This window comes from Dendropsophus ebraccatus, chromosome 15, assembly GCF_027789765.1.
Source record: "Dendropsophus ebraccatus isolate aDenEbr1 chromosome 15, aDenEbr1.pat, whole genome shotgun sequence".
Taxonomy (NCBI): Eukaryota; Metazoa; Chordata; class Amphibia; order Anura; family Hylidae; genus Dendropsophus; species Dendropsophus ebraccatus.
This window is the reverse complement of record NC_091468.1, coordinates 7476205-7499377: the sequence shown is the minus strand read 5'-3', so window position 1 is coordinate 7499377 and position 23173 is coordinate 7476205. Positions and strand designations below refer to the sequence as shown.

General features: G+C 46.2%; 1 protein-coding gene across 1 annotated transcript in view; it reads left to right on the top strand.

Moving 5' to 3' along the window:
* The window catches only part of VPS54 (VPS54 subunit of GARP complex), a 48358-nt gene that overhangs the window by 9032 nt on the left and 16153 nt on the right, over window positions 1–23173 (top strand). The window contains exons 2-11 of the mRNA XM_069954864.1: window positions 8202–8355; window positions 9092–9333; window positions 10047–10122; window positions 12066–12103; window positions 13386–13517; window positions 16608–16993; window positions 19756–19882; window positions 20056–20163; window positions 21302–21357; window positions 22193–22289. Of these exons, the coding sequence (XP_069810965.1) occupies window positions 8211–8355; window positions 9092–9333; window positions 10047–10122; window positions 12066–12103; window positions 13386–13517; window positions 16608–16993; window positions 19756–19882; window positions 20056–20163; window positions 21302–21357; window positions 22193–22289 (1407 nt within the window). The 5' untranslated portion in view covers window positions 8202–8210. The remainder of the gene's footprint in view (window positions 1–8201; window positions 8356–9091; window positions 9334–10046; window positions 10123–12065; window positions 12104–13385; window positions 13518–16607; window positions 16994–19755; window positions 19883–20055; window positions 20164–21301; window positions 21358–22192; window positions 22290–23173) is intronic.

The following is a 23173-nucleotide window of genomic DNA, read 5'->3' as shown; positions in this document are numbered from 1 at the left end:
TCCACTTTAAATGCTTGCCGTCATTTTAAACAGCTTCCCTCGATGTCATGGCCAATATGATTCCTAACATATGTGTAAATCACTACTTACTGCAGAAAAACAGCTCTAAAGACTTCTCCACTAGGTGTTTCTTTTCCTTGCAATTTGCTGTTCACTGTCTGTTGTCAGAGGAAAGCTGTCTCTAGTAACAGCCAAGTCAGGACAGATCACAGAACGTGGGGGCGGGGTTTAGCATGTGCAGTGTGCAGGAAAGAATGGAAGAAATCCACGGAAGCCTAGACTGTGTGCGTGCAAGCTGAGCCGCTCTGCCTGCCCAGGATGAAAAACACTGAGAGATTTCTCTGACCATCCAGCTGCCCCTTGTGTATATAATGGAGTACCCTACTGCCATATGTCCTCAGTGCCGCAGCTTAATCTAGCTCACCTTCTCAGTAACAGAAGTTCAGTGCTCAGTGTAACCCCTTCCTTGCTGTACTGCTGCTGTTTGTTTCATGTCTGTTCACTTAGGGCCCTATTCCACAGTAACGATAATCGGACGAATCGGCCCCATTTTGCCTGATTTGGCCGATTATCGTTCGGTGAAATAGAGAGAACGATCAGCCGATGATCGTGTCATCGGCTGATCGTTCATTTAGGGCCAGACCTAAAATCATCGTTCCCCCACCGCGCATCGCTACGGTTGAATAGCGGTGCGCGGCGGGCGACCGACGATTTCAGAAGCGTAGCAGCATCATACATTACCTGTCAGGGCTTTTTCTCTGCGCTGTCTTCATCCCCGGGTCCCGCACGCTCTATCCTCCGAATGGACGGTCAGCTGACGGAGCGCTCAGCCAATCACAGGCCGGGACCGCTGCGGCCTGTGATTGGCTGAGTGTGGCCTGTCAGCTGACCGGCCATTCGGAAGATAGAGCGCGCGGGACCCGGGGATGAAGACAGCGCAGAGAAGAAGACCTGCAGGTAATGTATTACTGCTGCTGCAAGGGCTGCAAGTACATCGGTAACGATGTCCCTGCAGTCCTCGCTTAACGATCATCGGGCCGTGGAATAGGCCCAGTAAACGAGCGGCGATCTAGCAGATCGCCACTCGTTTACATCATTGATCGGGCCCTCCTCGGCCCGTGGAATAGGACCCTTAGACATGTCATGGCATAGCAGAGAGGAGTATGTGCTGTCCTGTGATTGGCCAGAGATGAAAGGGAAAGGAAGTCTGTGTGTGAGTACTGCTTGTGGACAGCCTAGTGCTTGAATGAGAAGTATCTGTGCACCATGGAGGGGGCTCCTAGGGGCCCAGTAACAGCAGTGACTGCACTAACATCACCTGTCACCACTCTGAAGGCTTAAAGGGGTTGCTCACCAAAATTCCTTTCTTTCAAATCAAATGGTGCCAGAAAGTGCAGAGATTTGTAATTTACTTCTATTAAAAATAAAAAAAAAACACTTTCATATCTACAGTTGCCAGAAAGTGCCAGAGATATGTAATCAACTTCTAAAAAAAAAAATCTCAAGTATTCCAGTACTTATCAGCTGCTGTATGTCCTGCAGGAAGTGGTGTATTCTCTCCAGTCTGACACAGTGTTCTCTGCTGCCACCTCTGTCCATGTCAGGAACTGTCCAGAGCAGCAGCAAATCCCCATCGAAAACCTCTCCTGCTCTGCAGTCTGTAAAGAATACACCACTTCCTGCAGGACATGCTGCAGCTGATAAATACTGGAAGACGTGAGATTTTTTAATAAAAGTTAATTGCATATCTCTGGCACTTTCTGGCAACTGTAGATATGAAACAGTTTTTTTGGGGGGTTGAACAACCCTTTAAAGGAGTTTTCTGAGGAAAACCTGAAATTAACCCTAACCCAATTAGAGTATTTGTGTGAGATGTGAAATACTGTGCTGCTTTGCTTACTTGCTGGAATGCAAACTTTTTTAGACTTAAAATGAGTGTCACCGTAGCCTTAGAATTGCTGCAGGTTGGGTATAGAGCGGTGGTTACACAGCCGGGCGTGCAGCACGGTGACACGTCGGCGTGCACACTTCCCGCATGGAGCTTGTTTGCTCAGCCTTTCAGCAGGTTACACGTCTTCTCGCTTTCACTTTCTTTAAGCTTTTGTTAGGAATCATTGACTTATAAGTAAAGTGCCGAGCCGTGTGCCGGATAATACCGGTGCATCAATGTGGAGCTGTGTGCCGGATAATACCGGTGCATCAATGTGGAGCCGTGTGCCGGATAATACCAGTGCAGCAATGTGGAGCCGTGTGCCGGATAATACCGGTGCAGCAATGTGGAGCCGTGTGCCGGATAATACCGGTGCAGCAATGTGGAGCCGTGTGGTGGATAATACCGGTGCAGCAATGTGGAGCCGTGTGGTGGATAATACCGGTGCAGCAATGTGGAGCCGTGTGCCGGATAATACCGGTGCAGCAATGTGGAGCCGTGTGCCGGATAATACCGGTGCAGCAATGTGGAGCCCCGTGGTAAATAATACCGGTGCAGCAATGTGGAGCCCCGTGGTAAATAATACCGGTGCAGCAATGTGGAGCCGTGTGCCGGATAATACCGGTGCAGCAATGTGGAGCCGTGTGCCGGATAATACCGGTGCATCAATGTGGAGCTGTGTGCCGGATAATACCGGTGCATCAATGTGGAGCCGTGTTCCGGATAATACCGGTGCATCGATGTGGAGCCGTGTGCCGGATAATACCGGTGCAGCAATGTGGAGCCGTGTGCCGGATAATACCGGTGCAGCAATGTGGAGCCGTGTGGTGGATAATACCGGTGCAGCAATGTGGAGCCGTGTGGTGGATAATACCGGTGCAGCAATGTGGAGCCGTGTGGTGGATAATACCGGTGCAGCAATGTGGAGCCGTGTGCCGGATAATACCGGTGCAGCAATGTGGAGCCCCGTGGTAAATAATACCGGTGCAGCAATGTGGAGCCCCGTGGTAAATAATACCGGTGCAGCAATGTGGAGCCGTGTGCCGGATAATACCGGTGCAGCAATGTGGAGCCGTGTGCCGGATAATACCGGTGCAGCAATGTGGAGCCGTGTGCCGGATAATACCGGTGCAGCAATGTGGAGCCCCGTGGTAAATAATACCGGTGCAGCAATGTGGAGCCGTGTGCCGGATAATACCGGTGCAGCAATGTGGAGCCGTGTGCCGGATAATACCGGTGCAGCAATGTGGAGCCCTGTGGTGGATAATACTGGTGCAGCAATGTGGAGCCCTGTGGCGGATAATACCGGTGCAGCAATGTGGAGCCGTGTGGTGGATAATACCGATGCAGCAATGTGGAGCCGTGTGCCGGATAATACCGGTGCAGCAATGTGGAGCCGTGTGCCGGATAATACCGGTGCAGCAATGTGGAGCCGTGTGCCGGATAATACCAGTGCAGCAATGTGGAGCCGTGTGCCGGATAATACCAGTGCAGCAATGTGGAGCCGTGTGCCGGATAATACCGGTGCAGCAATGTGGAGCCGTCGTGTAACACCAGAGTCTATGATATAGATATGAGAATGTAATAACATAAATCATGGTGGAACCCTTTAAGTTATAGGGTGGTGTCTATGATATAATAATCCTTCCCCAGCGCTGTACATTACATTGAATATATATATATATATATATATATATATATTTATATATATTTATATATATTTATATTAAGGATGGTCCGAACCTCTGGCCGCTCCGTGCAGCGGGTGGATACAGCGGGAGGACCGCCTGGAAAACTGCGATACAGCCTATGGCTATGGCTGTATTCCAGTTTCCCAGGCGGTCCTCCTGCTGTATCCACCCTCTCCACGGAGCGGGCAGACAGCGGGAATCGGCAGGTTCGGACTATCCAGAGCGTATAGTCTGTGAGGAGGTAAAGGTCTCTGTTCTGTGCAGTGCGAACAGAGCCCAGCAGTGACCATGCTTCTTTTTACATGCATATGTACTGTATGTTTCCTTGATTTGGACGAGAGATGAGTGAATTTATAGGACTAGTGAAGCGCTTCATTGGCTCATCGGGCTCAGTGGTTAGCACTGTATATGGCAGTATGGTGGCTCAGTGGTTAGCACTGTATATGGCAGTATGGTGGCTCAGTGGTTAGCACTGTATATGGCAGTATGGTGGCTCAGTGGTTAGCACTGTATATGGCAGTATGGTGGCTCAGTGGTTAGCACTGTATATGGCAGTATGGTGGCTCAGTGGTTAGCACTGTATATGGCAGTATGGTGGCTCAGTGGTTAGCACTGTATATGGCAGTATGGTGGCTCAGTGGTTAGCACTGTATATGGCAGTATGGTGGCTCAGTGGTTAGCACTGTATATGGCAGTATGGTGGCTCAGTGGTTAGCACTGTATATGGCAGTATGGTGGCTCAGTGGTTAGCACTGTATATGGCAGTATGGTGGCTCGGTGGTTAGCACTGTATGTAACCATGTGATTATAGATGTGTATATACCATGTTATTATAGATGTATATATACCATAAGGTTATAGATGTGTATATGGCTGAGTGGGTTTTGCAGTACTCTCTGATGACCTCCTCTCTAATAACATAAACATTATACAGGAACCCCCCCACCCGCAGAGCATTGCTCCGCAGATCTCTGAATGGTCTCAATAATAATTTTTTTCCAGCTTTTTAACACTTCCAGTAAGCGTCAATGTGAGCGGCCCCGGCTGCGGGCCCCTGTTATACACAACAATTAGATAATTAGATTACGAGCGGCGATCCTATGGAACATCAGGCAGCAACATGACAAGTCACTAATCTTTTGTGAAGATTTGCAGATGCTGAGTGTGAAATAATAATAATATTAAGCATATGGTGTAATACAGGGGTGGGGAACCTCGGCCCTCCAGCTGCTGCAAAACTACAACTCCCATCATGCCAAGAGCCAAGATTCCCCCTCCCTACTATAATAAAACCCCTTGCACTCATGTTGTACTTTGTTATAAATATTCTGTGCACATGTCTGGCCTTATAGTAAGTGTGTTCCTGGATCAGTAATACTATGGACGGTCAGTGACCGGTGCAGGTGATTCCCAGCCTGGAGCCTCCGGACATGAAGCTTCTTGCACATACTTGCACATTAAATAACAATTTTGGTGTTATGAATTAATTGACAACTGGGCGAGTCCCTCCACATTTTGACAGGGACACACCCCTTTGATTGGGAGAAAGGTAACACCCAATTGTCGTTTCATATGTAAATAGTCAGTATAAATAACAGAGACAATGGCAAATCATGTATGGTACAGGCGAGGAGGATGAGGAGAGCGGAGGTGGTGTCTGTAACCCCTCCCTGCCCCTATATAACAGTATCTGCAGCTTACACCCACCATTAATGGCCCATCTCTCCCATATAGATTACACGATCAATACAAGAGCAGCATCTCTGTAATAGTACGTGCGTCATTGGGGATAGTTCCAGACCCTAATGGAATAAAAAATATCCCTATAATAAAAAGTCAATCTAAACTCCAAGAAATGGGTCTTGTATCAGCAGATTCACCATTGTCTATTATTACATGATGTAAGTGATCCCTTGGTGTATGACTGTGTGTAGTACAGTGATAATACTGTCAGGCTCTGTATGCAGGGAGGCTATGGCCGCTGTCACCTTACTAGAAATATATGGTAGATGTGGCTCAGATTCCCAGTGCTCCAGGCCTAGGAATATAGATCTGCCTTGTTATATATCAGTCACTGGAGTCACCCCTTTAATAGAGTGTGTGGGGGATGGGGTCCCCTCTTCACGGCCACCATCTATAGAGGATAGTTACAAATAGTCTCTCATTCTGAAGGAGGCTCGTATAGCCATTTATTTGGATGGGGTGATGATAATCCTCAGTGTGTCCTGGATGTAAGTGGTGACAGGTGTTGGTGCTGGGTCCCCTGCGCTGTCTCTTACGCTGTCACATTCTCCACAGCTGTCTTTGCGCTCCTCATGCTGTGACCTGTCGCTCTTCTCTCGCTGATGTCGCCTCTGTTTAATGTGTTAGTAAATGGCGGTGACTAGTCTGCCCGGTCATCCTGAGGGTTTTACTCACATGTTTCTTGTTCCAGATTCCCATTTCCCTATGTATAAATAGATCTGCAGGCTGAGAATCTATAGTGTAGTGTATACCATACATGATAGGTGCAGGCCCATTGCTGAGAACGGGGGTCTCTTCACCCCCAACCCTTCTTATAAGTGGGATATAGCACTTCTCAGAAGGAAATACAGGAGTTACGAGCTTATTATTCTTGGTATAATTGTTCTGAAAGTAAGAACTGCTCCTATCCCACATTTATGGCTTATCCTGTAGATAATATGTTCCAGAGGCCCCCGGACCAGCTCCTGTACTAGTCACTATGTGTATCAGCATGTAGTTGGTGTACAGGAGGAGAGGAAGCAAGCTGCATTCAGTGTACGTTGGGCGAGCGGCATCGAGTGAACATGAAGCGAGCGGCCTCCAGTGCACGTGGTAGGAGCGGCATCCAGCGTACGTGAGGCGAGCAGCATCTAGTGAACATGAAGCGAGCGGCCTCCAGCGAAAGAGCAAAGAATAAGCAGATTAAATCAATTTTTTATGAAGATGCATAGTTTTGATGGGTAAACACCTCAGTGGCATATCTAGTGGAAACGAAAGGGCCTATTACACGGGTCGTCAGAGGAGCAAACGAGCGCTCTCAGCGCTCGTTTGCTCCTCGTTACCCGCTCGCTACCGCTGCTATTCAACGCGGCTGCAGCGAGCAGGTGGGGGCGGCGGGGACCTGCGGGGGGGCTGCCCGGGTGATCGCTGATCGTCCGGGCAGCCCATAGGATATAGCAGCGTCTGCTGCCGACGCTCCTATTCAACGGAGCGACGGCAGCAAATCGCTGCTATATCAGTCGCTTGTTTTTCAACATGTTGAAAAACAAGCGACTGCAACGATCAGCCGACATGAACGATGCCGCTGATCGTTGCACTCTATTCCACGGGACGATTATCGTCCGTTGCGGCCGATATCAGCCGAATACGGACGATAATCGTTCCGTGGAATAGGGCCTTAACTATCCAATAATAATTGGCCATCAGGGTAGAAAAGGGACAACCCCATACACGTTAGGTGGTCGGCCGTTCCTACAGGTGATCTGATGGCGGATGAGTGATGTAAAGCAGCCCATCCATGTGATTCCTTCTCCCTCCATGTGGCTGGATCTCCGCTATAGGACAGATCTAAACTGAGAAAGAATAGAATTGCTAATACTGTATATATCCCTCATATTCTGTGCTGATAATGTATATATCCCTCATATTCTGTGCTGATAATGTATACAGTACATTGCCTCATATTTTGTGCTGTGGGCATCTCAGTATTTTCCTCCTCTTGCACATTTTACATCTACACAAAAACCGATTGTGTTTAGTGACCTGTCCGTCGCCGGGTTCGGCCCTCTCCCGCTATGTCGGCTTCTGGTCCAGACTCCTAGACGAGGCTACATAGAAGATGTTCCTGCTGAGCGGTTTCTATTTGCTTTGTGGCACAGACCTTGGCAGTCACTTTGTGGGTACGGCTTCTTACATTTAAAGTGGCCGCGCCGGTTATAATGTTATGGCTGATCGGTGTATATATCTGCCTGGATGGTTATAGGGCACTGGGAGGAAACCTGTACACTTCGTACACTCTGATGGAGGATCTCGGCCTGGTTTACCGACGACATGCAGGGTTGGAGTAATGTGTCTGTAGCGGTCCAGTGCCATACGCAGCCTTTATCCTCTCACACCGGAAGTGTAACCGATCACAGGATCAGATTGGATCTAGCAGCATTAGGATGTATCCCCTCTTCTCTGCACCTTTGCCCATAGCCTGAGCGTGCACAAAGCCCTTCCTACCCTTAGTGCGTGGTAACATAAGCCTCCTCGGCGTCCCTGGCGTATGAATTATTCAGCTCCCGGTGTCCGGTTACTGGCCGCCCCGTGATGGCTGACTCCATCATTGCATTAGGCTGCAGTAAGTAGAGATGCCTCCATGTTTATGTACAGGGGCTGTGATGCATTTTATGGTCGGTCCGAGGGCTCCCACCATTTGTAGAGCGTCAATACTGAGGATTCACATCAATTTTGCATGAAGAAAGTACAAGTGCTCCGAGTCTCCTAAACCAATAGTGCTTTACATAGTGATGTGTATTAGTACGAAGCAATAAACTGCACCCACTACAAATCTGTCCTCTTCTTTGTTTGCACAGCTCCTCTAGATGTATGCAATGGCGTCGAGCCACAGCTCTGCAATAGTGCCTCACTCCAACAGCAGCAAACCTTCATACAGGAAAGGACTGGATCCTTCCCAGCAGCTGGGACTGGTGCGCTCCCTGCCTGACGTCTGCCCCAAAGAGCCTACAGGTAAGGACCCCGGCCCTCACATTGTTACAAACATCTCTATAGTTCTTTTATGTTTGACGTAGTACGGCACAGACCTGCTTCCTCCCTCGTCCTGCATGACTTCTCATGGGTCTTGTTCCTGAGTGGGACAGACTGGGATCACTTATGCGACTTGTGATGAAACAGTAGTCGGCCAGATTAGAAGATCACAAAACACTCAGAGTATAATGAAAGGGTTACAAAGACAGTAAACTTTTTCAGGTTTTGAAATGTATTGTATTTAAAGGGGTAGTTTACAAATAAAAAAAGAAATCTTTCAAATCAACTGGTGCCTGAAAGTGCCAGAGATTTGTAATTTACTTCTATTAAAAATCTCAAGTCTTCCAGTACTTACCAGCTGCTGTATGTCCTGCAGGAAGTGGTGTATTCTTTCCAGTCTGACACAGTGCTCTCTGCTGCCACCTCTGTCCGTGTCAGGAACTGTCCAGGGCAGCAGCAAATCTCCATAGAAAACCTCTTTTGCTCTGGACAGTTCCTGACATGGACAGAGATGGCAGCAGAGAGCACTGTGTCAGACTGGAGAGAATATACCACTTCCTTCAGGACATACAGCAGCTGATAAGTACTGGAAGAATGTACATTTTTAAATATAGCTAAATTACAATTCTATATAACTTGTGCATCTTTGTTGTCATTTACTTGATGAGTATATATGTTAATGTGACATGTGACCTGATCTGTCATTCCTCTGTTTTAGGTGATACTAGCAGTCTGTGTGATGAACCATCGGTAGTTGCCGATCAGCACAAATGGACTATCTATCATTCCAAAGTGAATCTCCCGGCAGCATTAAATGACCCCAGACTGGCAAAGCGGGAGTTTGACTTCTTTACAAAGACATGGGGCCAGGACTTTGTGGAATTGGACGTCTTACCCTCACCCTACCTCCCACCCATCAACAAGGAACACTTCTCATCGTATAGCCAGCAAACCAGCCTGGTAAGTTTATTAGTATCATAGATTTTAGGGCACTGACGTTTCCTGGATACTGTACATGTGCTACGGGGTTCACATACATTACAAAAAGCAAGGGCAATAAAAGATAGGGAGAGAGCCGACCCTGCCTGAGAGGGTGTACAGACTACAAAATAGACGTAAAGGGTACTTGTCACAGTGCGATGTGGAGACACAGCTAATGCTGGAAGATTGGACTGCCGAGGTAATGTTCCTTATCCTTCATGAGATGTTTCCTCTGCAAACAGACTTTCCAGCATCAGCCGTGTTTCAATATCAAACTGCAGAGAGCACCATACTGAGCGTTACCCTTTAAAGGGGGTTTCCAGCGCTACGAAACACGGCCACTTTCTTCCAGAGACAGCACCGTTCTTGTCTCTAGTTTGGGTGCAGGTTTTACAGCTCAGTTCCATTGAAGTGAAAGGAGCTTAATTGTAAACCACACCTGACCCGGAGACAAGAGCAGAGGCCATGTTGGAAAGTGGCCATGTTTTTCTAACACTGGATAACCCTTTTAAGTTTTCTGAGCAGCTTTTTGTTTATGGACGGTCTGTGCAGGTTGTAACAATACATGGAAAAAATTTAGAAGGTTGCACAATAAATTGTCGGTGTTTTGTGCTTTGATCGGTGACCTTGGCATCTCTGATGGGAAGGACATACATGTGCTGCTTGGCATTAAAGTTTTTTCTTTTCTTCAGAGAGAAAAAAATCATGAAAGGTGGAAGTCCATATGTCCTCCAAAAGATGACTACAATAGGACCGCATTCTCCCATGGTATGTATTCAGAAAGAAAATGTATTATTATTAGGTTATCATCTCCTCTCTGTATATACCTAGTATTATCCATTTCTTCTTTTCAATTCTATAGTGTTGTTTTTTTTGGTGATATTTGTTGTTAGGTGGTAGATCCTGGTTGGGGAAATACACATCTAGGCTATGTCCCTGCACAGTATATCGGTCAGTATTTTACAACCAAAACAAGGAGTGGATTGGAAACACCGTAAAGAAGGTTTTAAATGGTTAAAATTTTGCAGGAGACTGCACTTTATTCTTTATTTTCACTAACACAGAAGAAGGTAGAGCGGCAATAACCAGCAAACCTTCCAATATCCACATGGCAAACATGTAGTCCCCAGCAACAGCAGAGTTCCATACGTGAAATGCAAACTGTAAGTGAAAACACCCCACGGCATCACACAGGGCAAGCACAGTATACATAATACATGGTTGGCTTGTGGGCGGACGTGCACATTTCTTCTGTCAGTTCATAGATTCCGGCTTCCGATGCTGATGTCATTCGGTGGTTAAGTTCTGCATAGTGCAGGAAGTGGCACACCAGAGAGTAGGTGTGTATGAGATCTGTGCCCTGTCTGACATCCCTGTCACCCGGTGATCTAACAAGCCTGAGTAACGTCAGTACATTTCACTGATGTATAATCATGTATGTTAGATCTGCAGCGCGCCTGTGAAGTTATTGCTGAATTTCTGCAGTAAATCTGCTCAGAGTCGCCTTGCAGCAGGTTGGAAACCGCCCCTCATTGTCGCTGTAGGTTTTGGAGATATTACTAACTTTGCCATTACCGAAAACATTGTGGATTTTCTGCATGGAGATTCCATGTGGTAAATTTGCAGAAAAATCCACCATGTGCGGCTCTATCCCTAGACCCTAGTGTTAGGGTCCTATTACACCAAGCGGTTATCGTCCGTACTTGGCCGGCTGTTCTGGCCAATAATCGTTTCCTGTAATAGGTTATGTTGAATGGCAACGGTCGGCCGACTCATGCTGGATGCCGGCTGATCATTGTTTTTCAGCATATTCTAAAATCACCATTATGATACTGACGGTCATGGACTTTTACCGGAGTTCCCCTTTAATTGCAAATAGCGTTACTTTAAAACAATGGCCGCTGTTTTAAAATAACAGTAATTATTTAACGTTATTTATAAAACGGCCGTGAGGAAATGTGTGGAACAAAATGTGCCTTTATTATAATTTTTTTTAATTTTTTGTGTCTGTGAAAATGTATATAAAAAAAAAAAGTTCAATAAAAATAATCTGATTTTAAAAAAAATGAAAAAGGAGAGCGTGTACGGTCATAGAGATTGTTTATGTGGATTAAACCTATTATAGGGAAAGAACATGGCGGTCATGGCTATTAGAACTATTGCATCGGTCTGATAATCGATGCTGATCCTCGGTTTGTTTCCTGCTCAGGTCCGCATGGATCTCACACGCAGGAGCAGAGAGAAACTATTATTTCACTAATAGAAAAGATAGCATCATATTTCTTACCAGCATTTTATATACAGAGCCGTCTCCCTGGTGCTCACTGCCATATAACATCTGACGCCTCGGGTAGATTACCGCAGCAGGCAGAACAAACAAGAAAAGCTGGAAGTATGAACCTGGCTGTAGCATAGATCAGGGCCCTCCGACTGTTGGAAAACTACAATTCCCATCATCCCTGCAGAGGTAAGGAAGCTTTAATTTTGGCTGTCCAGGCATGATGGGAGTTGTAGTTTTGCAACAGCTGGAGGGGCTGTGGCCGAGATCTTACACAGACATTTAGCGGCCAGAATTATCCAGTTGTCTTTGTCACCAACAATCTATAATCTCGGAGAGTGCGCTGTCTGTTGAGTTCTATATGGAAATACTTGTTCCTGTCTCTGATATTCAGATTTTTTTCTGAATTTTTTTTATCCTTATTAATTTCTAGTTAACAAGTCAAGGGCGGATCTGGATCAAGTACCTAAGGTAAATTGTGTGATCTATTGATTTGTGCATCTCTTGTCCCTAGACTCACTAGACACTTAAAGGGGCACTCCAGGGAAAGAATTTTTCTTTCAAAACAACTGGCGTCAGAAAGTTATATGTATTTGTAATTTACATCTAATAAAAAATCTTTAGTTTTCCAGTACTTACCTGCTGCTGTATGTCCTGCAGGAACTGGTGTTTTTTTTCAGTCTGCTGCCACCTCTGTCAATGTCAGGAACTGTCCAGAGCAGCAGCAAATCCCCATAGAAAACTTCTCCTGCTCTGGACAGAGGTGGCAGCAGAGAGCACTGTGTCAGACTGGAGAGAATACACCACTTCCTGCAGGACATACAGCAGTTGATAAGTACTGGAAGAGTTGAGATTTTTAAGTAGAAGTAAATTACAATTCTCTGGCACCAGTTGATTTGAAAGCTATTTTTTTTGCTGGAGTATCCCTTTAAATAAGACACCCCATTAGCAAACAAACTGTCCATTTGTCTAGTTAAAGAACATGGATGCCACCTGATCCATACATTTTCGGAAAGAAATCACAAACCAATCTGTAAACGGTCACCATCACCCAAATCCCTTTCACCATTGAGAAACGTTTGTTTAGACAATAGGCACGGGGTCGGTGATAATGTGACTCTAATGGTGAAAAGACCATAAGAGGATACACAATGTGCCAATAGAGGGATGCACAAGACGCACAACACACAATGGGAGAGTCACGCTCACCTGGACTGGTTGTGCACTTGAACGTAACAGAATGTAATGGTTGCAGCTTCCTAGCTGATCCAGGCAAAGGATATCCTAACAGGAAAACCCGTAGTCACAGAGAAGACCGCTGTATATGGAAGCACTACACACCTAGGTATTCTTCAAGATGAAACGGAGCGTGTTTCAGGGCCACATTGGCTTCCTTCATCAGGTCCTTGTGTATGGAGACTCCATATACAGTGATCCTCTCCTCTTCTGAGCCTGGAGATAATACATTTTGGTCTCATATGAATATACTAGCCCACCTTCTCTCTGGGTTCCATCTTGGAGCTCTCACATCACAACCCAGCAGACATATACATCCAGCACCTCATGTATGTCTCCCAAATAATGGCGGGTTTCTGTTCTGTGTGATTCAGGGGGATGGGGATACAAAGCCTCCTATGTCTGCTGTTCTGCTTTTAGCAATAAGTTATAGGCTGAAGTGGGAGTGAGAGTCAAAGGGAAAAGTAAATAAATCCGACATGTGAATAATATAATCCTTTTTTTTATTACTTTCCAGATCTTCATGAAACCAGACTTTGCTTTGGATGATTCCTTAACATTTAATGCAGTTTTACCATGGTCCCATTTTAGTAGTGCAAGCGGTAAAGGAGGCCGGGATGCAGCGTCGGCGAAGCTGCTGCAGGAAAAGGTGACCCTCATGTATAGTGATCGGCTTCCTATGCTGCAGATGTGCCACCCATTGTCCGGGATTCATGTATAGTGATCGGCTTCCTATGCTGCAGATGTGCCACCCATTGTCCGGGATTCATGTATAGTGATCGGCTTCCTATGCTGGATGGAGATGTGCCACCCATTGTCAGGGATTCATGTATAGTGATCGGCTTCCTATGCTGCAGATGGAGATGTGCCACCCATTGTCAGGGATTCATGTATAGTGATCGGCTTCCTATGCTGCAGATGTGCCACCCATTGTCAGGGATTCATGTATAGTGATCGGCTTCCTATGCTGCAGATGTGCCACCCATTGTCAGGGATTCATGTATAGTGATCGGCTTCCTATGCTGCAGATGATGCCACCCATTGTCTGGGATTCATGTATAGTGATCGGCTTCCTATGCTGGATGGAGATGTGCCACCCATTGTCAGGGATTCATGTATAGTGATCGGCTTCCTATGCTGGATGGAGATGTGCCACCCATTGTCTGGGATTCATGTATAGTGATCGGCTTCCTATGCTGGATGGAGATGTGCCACCAATTGTCAGGGATTCATTTATAGTGATCGGCTTCCTATGCTGCAGATGGTGCCACCCATTGTCAGGGATTCATGTTTAGTGATCGGCTTCCTATGTTGCAGATGGTGCCACCCATTGTCAGGGATTCATGTATAGTGATCGGCTTCCTATGCTGCAGATAGTGCCACCCATTGTCCGGGATTCAAGTATAGTGATCGGCTTCCTATGCTGCAGATGGTGCCACCAATTGTCCGGGATTCAAGTATAGTGATCGGCTTCCTATGCTGCAGATGGTGCCACCCATTGTCCGGGATTCATGTATAGTGATCGGCTTCCTATGCAGATGTGCCACCCATTGTCAGGGATTCATGTATAGTGATCGGCTTCCTATGCTGCAGATGTGCCACCTGATGTCAGGGATTCATGTATAGTGATCGGCTTCCTATGCTGCAGATGGTGCCACCCACTGTCCGGGATTCATGTATAGTGATCGGCTTCCTATGCTGCAGATAGTGCCACCAATTGTCAGGGATTCATGTATAGTGATCGGCTTCCTATGCTGCAGATGGTGCCACCCTTTGTCCAGGATTCACGTATAGGGATCGGCTTCTTATGCTGCAGATGTGCCACCAAATGTCAGGGATTCATGTATAGTAATCGGCTTCCTATGCTGCAGATGTGCCACCCATTGTCCGGGATTCATGTATAGTGATCGGCTTCCTATGCAGATGTGCCACCCGTTGTCCGGGATTCATGTATAGTGATCGGCTTCCTATGCTGGAGATGATGCCACCCATTGTCCGGGATTCATGTATAGTGATCGGCTTCCTATGCTGCAGATGGTGCCACCAATTGTCTGGGATTTATGTATAGTGATCGGCTTCCTATGCAGATGTGCCACCCGTTGTCCGGGATTCATGTATAGTGATCGGCTTCCTATGCTGCAGATGTGCCACCCATTGTGAGGGTTTCATGTATAGTGACCGGCTTCCTATGCTGCAGATGGAGATGTGCCACTCATTGTCAGGGATTCATGTATAGTGATCGGCTTCCTATGCTGCAGATGGTGCCACCAATTGTCCGGGATTCAAGTATAGTGATCAGCTTCCTATGCTTGAGATGTGCCACCCATTGTCCGGGATTCATGTATAGTGATCGGCTTCCTATGCTGCAGATGGTGCCACCAATTGTCCGGGATTCAAGTATAGTGATCAGCTTCCCATGCTGCAGATGTGCCACCCATTGTCCGGGATTCATGTATAGTGATCGGCTTCCTATGCTGCCACCCATTGTCCGGGATTTATGTATAGTGATCGGCTTCCTATGCTGGAGATGTGCCACCTGTTGTCAGGGCTTCCTTCATCTGTCAACCATAGGCTATTACGGTTCATCATAAAAAGTTAATGACATACACATAAAAATTTACTTGTCATTATAAAAAAATGTTGACATGTCCTGGGGACAGACCCCTGACTGATCACTAAACTGTGGCCATGTGCTTCCCTGTACTACTGTGTGAGTAACACGGCTCCGTAGACTTACATGATGAGAGCGGCTCAGTCACAAGACACTAACTACTCACTTCTTCCAGCTCTTTTAGACCAGTAGATTTGTCAGGGTCTGAACACTTTTTTTTTGTTGTTGTTGTGATTGTTTTTTTTTAACAATGACCGTGCCCATTCATGCAATCGCCTTTGACTGAATCCATGCAGTGGACAGTATACAGGACTCTCCGAGATGGTATAGTGTCAGCTGCTACGTCATTCCATCCTACCATCCATTTTTTGCTATGCACTGCTGTATACCAACCACTTAGAGGAAACTCTTCTTGACCTCCGTCTGGCAATAGTCTGCAGACACACTTCTTAAGTTTCGATAGATGTATGATATAAACTTGGTAGGTAAAGGGGTTATTCAGGGTTTAAAAAGTTTTTATATATTGCTGCACTCTTGGTAAACATAGTAAACATCTCTTTCTCTCTAGGTTTGCATAGTAAACATGTTATACTTACCTCTCTGCGCTCCCCTGGTGTCCTGCTGTGGTGTCTCCAGTGTCTTCTGCTGACTGCAGCTCCACTACTTCCGTGACAAACTCTTCCTGGGAGTGACAGCCCGCACAGACAATCACTGGATGAGACGGGACAGCACAGCGCCAGTGATTGGCTAAGCGGGCTGTCACTCCCAAGATGAGTTAATCTCGGAAGTAGCGAGGCTGCAGTCAGCAGGGGACACCAGACACACCACAACAAGACACCAGGGGAGCGCGGAGAGGTAAGTATAACATGTTTACTATGTTCACCAAGAGTGCAGCAATACATAAAAACTTTAACTGCTGGATAACCCCTTGAAGGTGTATTCTGACTACTGAATAAAGCAATAGTTACACCATAGATCCCACAAAACACATAGACAGAATGTTATATAGGTAACAAGTAATGTCCATTGTGACTGTCATGGCTCTCTCAGTATGGTGGATAGTTGTGCGTATGATCGGCATTGTTGTCCACACTCACTCTGTTTTCCCCATTCTCTCTCTTGGATTAGCTGAGCCATTATTTGGACATTGTGGAGGTGAACATCGCCCATCAGATCTCCTTACGCTCTGAAGCCTTTTTCCACGCTATGACCTCCCAGCATGAGCTGCAGGACTACCTCAGGAAGACGTCCCAGGCTGTGAAGATGCTGCGGGACAAGATTTCTCAGATCGACAGAGTCATGTGTGAGGGATCTCTCCGCATCCTGCGGCAGGCCCTGACCAGAAACAACTGTATTAAAGTCTATAATAAACTGAAACTAATGGCGACCGTGCACCAGACGCAGCCTACTGTCCAGCTGCTGCTCTCCACCTCTGAATACGTGGGGGCCTTGGACTTGATAGCAACAACTCAAGAAGTTTTGCAGCAAGAACTTCAGGGCATTCACAGTTTTCGGTGAGTGATTCATATCTGTGCTTTTTTTTTTTTTACTTAAAGAGTACCTATTAATTAAACAAACGTCTGACAAGTCATAGCGACACGTCAGAGGTTTGCATCTGTGGGGTCCGGGTGCTTAGACCCCCACCAATCTTTAGTATGAAGGAGCAGACACGTAGAGCGGTAGAGCACATTTTGCCTCTTCATCATCTATCACTGGGTAAGTATCGGTGGTAAGAATTATAATGGAGCCCTATGGAGGTTATGGTACTTGCTGTACCGGAAGTTCCACAGGTCTACATTACAATTCCGTCCACCGCTACTTTAGCAGTGAGACAGAGATGAAGGGGCAGAGCGTGTGCTGTCTCTGTAAACCACATAATGATTATTCCATTTTACTGTCTCCCAAACCTAAGCTGACTATACATTTTTGATAGCTGTCAGCGTTTCTTTCTCCATCAGCTCCATCCCTGTAAACCCCCACATACACTTGCACCCTTATCTCAACCAAGTGCACGTGTGCTGTGAACTCGGAAAAGGGGAGAAAAGCCGCTGCCAGACTCACTCAGCAGGTTATTTTCCTGAAAGCATATGGATCGGCCGTGTGACAGTCTAACATGCCTGGCTGTTCTCTCGCTGATATCTGCCCTCCATCCCATCATAACTCGAACCATAATGTTACAGCGTTATTGATGAGATCTGCTGTAAGCCATAATAAAACGAGACTGCAGCAGGATGGCTTTTCCCCCTGTACGGCCTTATTCATTGGCTGATGTGTAATCCCAGCGTATACAGCGGTTTGCCATTGCTATCGGCACAATGTTACAGACTGGTACACGTCCCCTGAATTATACCGCCACTATGTTTACAGCATAATTGCATCTTCGCTTTTTATTCTCGCTCTCTGAAGATGGATCGGGCTGCGCTATTCCCATACAGCAACAATGGCTTCTGGTTAAGAGCCGCTGTTCTCGGATTTGCTCATCTTGAGAGTTAAGGTTCTCGTAGACCTTGTAGTCTGTAATTTACGGGAACGCTTCCTCTTGTTCTCATGTCTTCTTGTAATTTCAGTACATTAAAGGGTATTTTGAGAGAATTGAGCAGAAGTTGTTCAGGATCTGTATCTCTGGGTGCACAGACAGCTACATCTGGGTTATTGTACCTGTCATTACATGCTATTATCACTATGGCTGCCAGACCTGTTTATTACTCTTAAAGGGATATTCCTATCACTAAAGATGAATCAAATCACCAGGGTTTGTGAGAGTTAGACTTCTGGGAAATCCCAAAATCCTGAAAACCCAGTAGCTACAGCTCTGATTTAGCACCACCGACCCTTCACAGCAGCGCTCCTGCCATAAGCTTCTTAAAGGGAATGTGTCACCAGAAAATGACTTATTACTTAAACAATTTTTTTATTGTAAATTTATAATATTTTTTAAGAATTTTTTTCTCTTTTTCCATTTTTCTCTCAGCAACATCTTGCAGCATCATGTGACACCAGTAGATAGAGGTGACAATAGCAGCTCCCTGTGGGATGACCTCTTCACAGGTCACAGAGTGTGCTCAGTAATGTCTCACATTCATCTCAAGGGGACAGAGTCTGTCTATTGTTGTCTATGTCCATGAGGCTCGCTGTAAAGCATGTCACTAAATGCTGTTAAGAATAGCCCAGGTGAGATGGTTGCCCCTATAACAATGTACAAAAATAAAAATAAAAAAATTACAGTCAGAAACAGAAATAGAAACATATTAGAATAAAAAGTTTTAGTATCAGATTCTAATTAGTTAAACAAAATTTACATGGCACATTCCCTTTAAGGACTAGCAGCGTGACCACTTACTCTTGGCGTCTTGGTGATTTGAACCTCCACTAGTCTGAATGTTATGGTGTGTACCACCACATTCTATAACAGCCATTTGTTACCTAAGTGGTCACAGTTGTTACAACAAACTTTGCTTAGAACAATAGTACAGGCAAGTGTGATAAACTGTGTAATGTATCTTATCAGAGAAAGATGTTCCTCCTGCTCAGCAGCCCGCAGTCCTCTTTTCCTTCACTCTTTCTTACATCACCCTATTAAGCAGTTCTCAGCTTGCTGCTTGGTTCAGATATTTCTCGTGTAGGTGTATCCTTCTGTAACACATGCTGGATGTGTGTTCTATGGGTGCTCAGCTTAATCCATATACAGCCAATGGGATTGTTTCCTGCAAACTGCCTTATGTGTGCTTTCTTCACTGTCTACAGTCTGTGTGAGTTGCCCTCCATGTAATACAGCGCAGCTTTCCGTGAGTTCAGTGTATAACAGTATGAACTACGTTTCTGACCTCCCTCTGATGGTGGGGTGCAGGCAGGGGGCAGACAGGGTGCAGGTGGTTTGCAGGCAGGGTGCAGGCAGTGTGCATGCAGGGTGCAGGCGGTGTGCATGCAGGGTGCAGGCGGTGTGCATGCAGGGTGCAGGCGGTGTGCATGCAGGGTGCAGGCGGTGTGCATGCAGGGTGCAGGCGGTGTGCATGCAGGGTGCAGGCGGTGTGCATGCAGGGTGCAGGCGGTGTGCATGCAGAGTGCAGGCGCTGTGCATGCAGGGTGCAGGCGCTGTGGAGGCAGGGTGCTGGTGGGATGCATGCAGGGGGCAGGCGGTGTGCAGACAGGGTGTTGGCAGTGGAATTGTAATGCTTGTACATAGTTGTGACCACTTTAAAGACATATTAAAGTAACTAAGATCCCAGAATCCTGTTGGACTCCCGTTCAGCTAATGGCTTTGTTTTTGTCTCTCCAGGCACCTTGGATCCCAACTGTGTGAACTGGAAAAGCTCATTGACAAAATGATCATTGCCGAGTTCACCTCGTACGCTCGCTCTGACCTGAACAGACCGCTAGAGGAGGACAGCCCGGTGATAGAGGAGGTGCGGGAGCAGTGTTGAATGCTTTCCAGTAGTATTGTCATCGTGAGACAGGAAAACCTGATTATGCTCAGATAATTGAGTCTCCGCTTTATACGCCACTTTGTTAGCTTAGTGTAATGTTATTAGGATCCTACGGCTTCATCTACCTTATAGTTCTCTATGTTTGTCCTCAGGAGAGACTGGTGTCCTTGGTCTTTGGGCTCTTAAAGCAAAGGAAACTGGACTTTTTTGAAGTCTATGCTGATGAAATGATGGCATCCGCGAAAAACATCATCAAACAGGTATTTACCACATTTCTGGGGTCCTTTCCATTCTCTTACTAATATTCAGATTTCTCCCTACTTCTCCCTACTTGTTCTAGTGATTGGTGGGGGTCCTTGCTTCTCCCTACTTGTTCTGGTGATGGGTGGGGGTCTCCGTGCTTCTCCCTACTTGTTCTAGTGATGGGTGGGGGTCTCCGTGCTTCTCCCTACTTGTTATAGTGATGGGTGGGGGTCTCCGTGCTTCTCCCTACTTGATCTAGTGTTGGGTGGGGGTCTCAGTGCTTCTACCTACTTGTTCTAGTTATGGGTGGGGGTCTCAGTGCTTCTCCCTACTTGTTCTAGTGATGGGTGGAGGTCTCCGTGCTTCTCCCTACTTGTTATAGTGATGGGTGGGGGTCTCCGTGCTTCTCCCTACTTGTTCTAGTGTTGGGTGGGGGTCTCAGTGCTTCTACCTACTTGTTCTAGTTATGGGTGGGGGTCTCAGTGCTTCTCCCTACTTGTTCTAGTGATGGGTGGGGGTCTCCGTGCTTCTCCCTACTTGTTATAGTGATGGATTGGGGTCCCAGTTCTTTTCCCTACTTGTTATAGTGATGGGTGGGGGTCTCAGTGCTTCTCCCTACTTGTTATAGTGATGGGTGGGGGTCTCCGTGCTTCTCCCTACTTGTTATAGTGATGGGTTGGGGTCCCAGTTCTTTTCCCTACTTTTTATAGTGATGGGTGGGGGTCTCAGTGCTTCTCCCTACTTGTTATAGTGTTGGGTGGGGGTCTCAGTGCTTCTCCCTACTTGTTATAGTGTTGGGTGGGGGTCTCAGTGCTTCTCCCTACTTGTTATAGTGTTGGGTGGGGGTTTCAGTGCTTCTCCCTACTTGTTATAGTGATGGGTGGGGGTCTCAGTGCTTCTCCCTACTTGTTATAGTGATGGGTGGTGTTCTCAGTGCTTCTCCCCCCTTGTTCTAGTGATGGGTGGTGTTCTCAGTGCTTCTTCCCCCTTGTTATAGTGATGGGTGGTGGTCTCGGCCCCCATTCTCTACCCCTCGGTCACAGCTCTTGCTATGTCTGTGTGACGGATTTTCAGTAAGCTTTAGCGTTCTTTATGTCCGCACATTTCTGCTTGTGGTCTATGTATGACTCTGTGTGTTTTCTGCTTTCTTCTCAGTGTGTGGTCAGCACAGTCTCTCAGATTGAGGAGATAGATTCTGAACTTGTCACCAAGTAAGTATGTGTTACTGCAGATATAACCCCTGAGCCGTTATAGCGCTGTATATTGCACCTTCCAGCACTTATCCCTGTATATACTGTAATTGTTGTACAATACATTTGCTCGGAGGCCCCGGGGGGCAGCCGCTCTTTACTGGCAGGTTTCCTGCTACATGTAACTTTGTGATTTTTATAAAATGGTTTGGAATAAAAGAATAAAAGGCTGGACAATAGGAGGACAACCGCAGCTCTCCTTCTATTCCTTATAACTATACTGTAGATTGACGGGGTAACATGAGCATTTATTCACAGCGGCTTTCTGTAGCGAGATGCACAGTATGCTATAGAAATAAGAACAATCGCCGAGTCCAGATCCACCCTGACAGTCTACAGTATGTGACCATTCCAGCTAGTTCTGGAGGCAGCCGTACAGTCCTCGTCAGCATAGAGACCTATTCTATATGCTACTCTGTAAAGCCGGGGGAGATCGCTGACTACAATAGCTTCAGAGTGGAGCATTGTCTAGGAGACTATAAGACTCCTTACACCAGATGGAAATCCACAAGGATCATTGGTACCTTCCAAGATTGTGAGAAAAATCATTGCATCCAAAAGTTTTTTTGCAGAATCGTTTTACTTAGCGCTGCAATGTTTGAGGATCAGTATAGCAGCACTTTACCATCTCCAAAGCAGTCGGTTCTCCCCCACAGTTTTCCTATAGAGAACTACTGTTTAGGTATTTTATGCTTCCTCTTCCTCTGTGCAGGATGCTTAGTTATTATGTTATTGATGATGAGGTCTGTATATCTGCAGTGCAGGATGCTTAGTTATTATGTTATTGTTGCTGCAGGCTCGCTGACCAGATGCGGATGATGAACTTCTCACAGTGGTTTAATCTACTGCAAAATATTTTTTCTAAATTTACGATTTTCCTTCGACAAGTCAAGGTAAGATAAGTGACCGCCGTCCCTGGCTTTATAATTAAAGTGCTTTGAAATCTGGAGAGAATGCAGCTAGGTGAGATAATAGTGATATATATATATATATATATATATATATATATATATATATACACCTATCACTGCCCGGGAAATGGCACCTGTATATACGGAGAACACTTCTAGCTGCTTTTTGGTCAGTCAGTAAAAGTAAAGTAATTAAAGGGGTATTCCACTCAGACATAACTTTTGATATGTCACTGCCCATAGTGAGACTAACAATTCCTCAATTCCTTCCATACTTGTTATTATCTATTCAGTCTCCTTACCCCAGTTCTCAGCTGCTGCTTTTTTGAAGACACAAAAATCTGTGTGTGAGTCTTTATCTCTGTCTCCCCCTCCCTTCTGAGACCTGATGCAAACAAGTCCCCGGCAGGCTTTATCTGCAACATTGTAACTTCTCTGTAATGCTGGGAGTATTATTCTGAGGTCAAGTTGCTGCTGAACTCACTGTGATTAATCCCCCTGGCATTACAAAGAAGTCTACAGTGTTGCAGATACAGCCTGCCAGGGACTTGTTTATATTATCAGTTTTAGAAGGGAGGGGGGGGGGATCTTTAGATCATCCGGGTGACCCTTAGAAGATAGCAGCGTCGCTATCGTTGTCGTTGTTTTTGAACATGTTCAAAGACAACGACCAGCCGACATTATGCACCTTGACCGATCGTTGAACATGACCTATCACACCAAACTATTATCGGATGGTAATCAGCCAAATACGGCCGATAATTGCTTTGTGTAATAAGGCCTTAAGCCACTGCAGTCTGTTTTGTAACAAGAAAAAGATAGCCTTGCTGGCATTATTAGATAAAGGAGGGCCTCACATTCCCCCC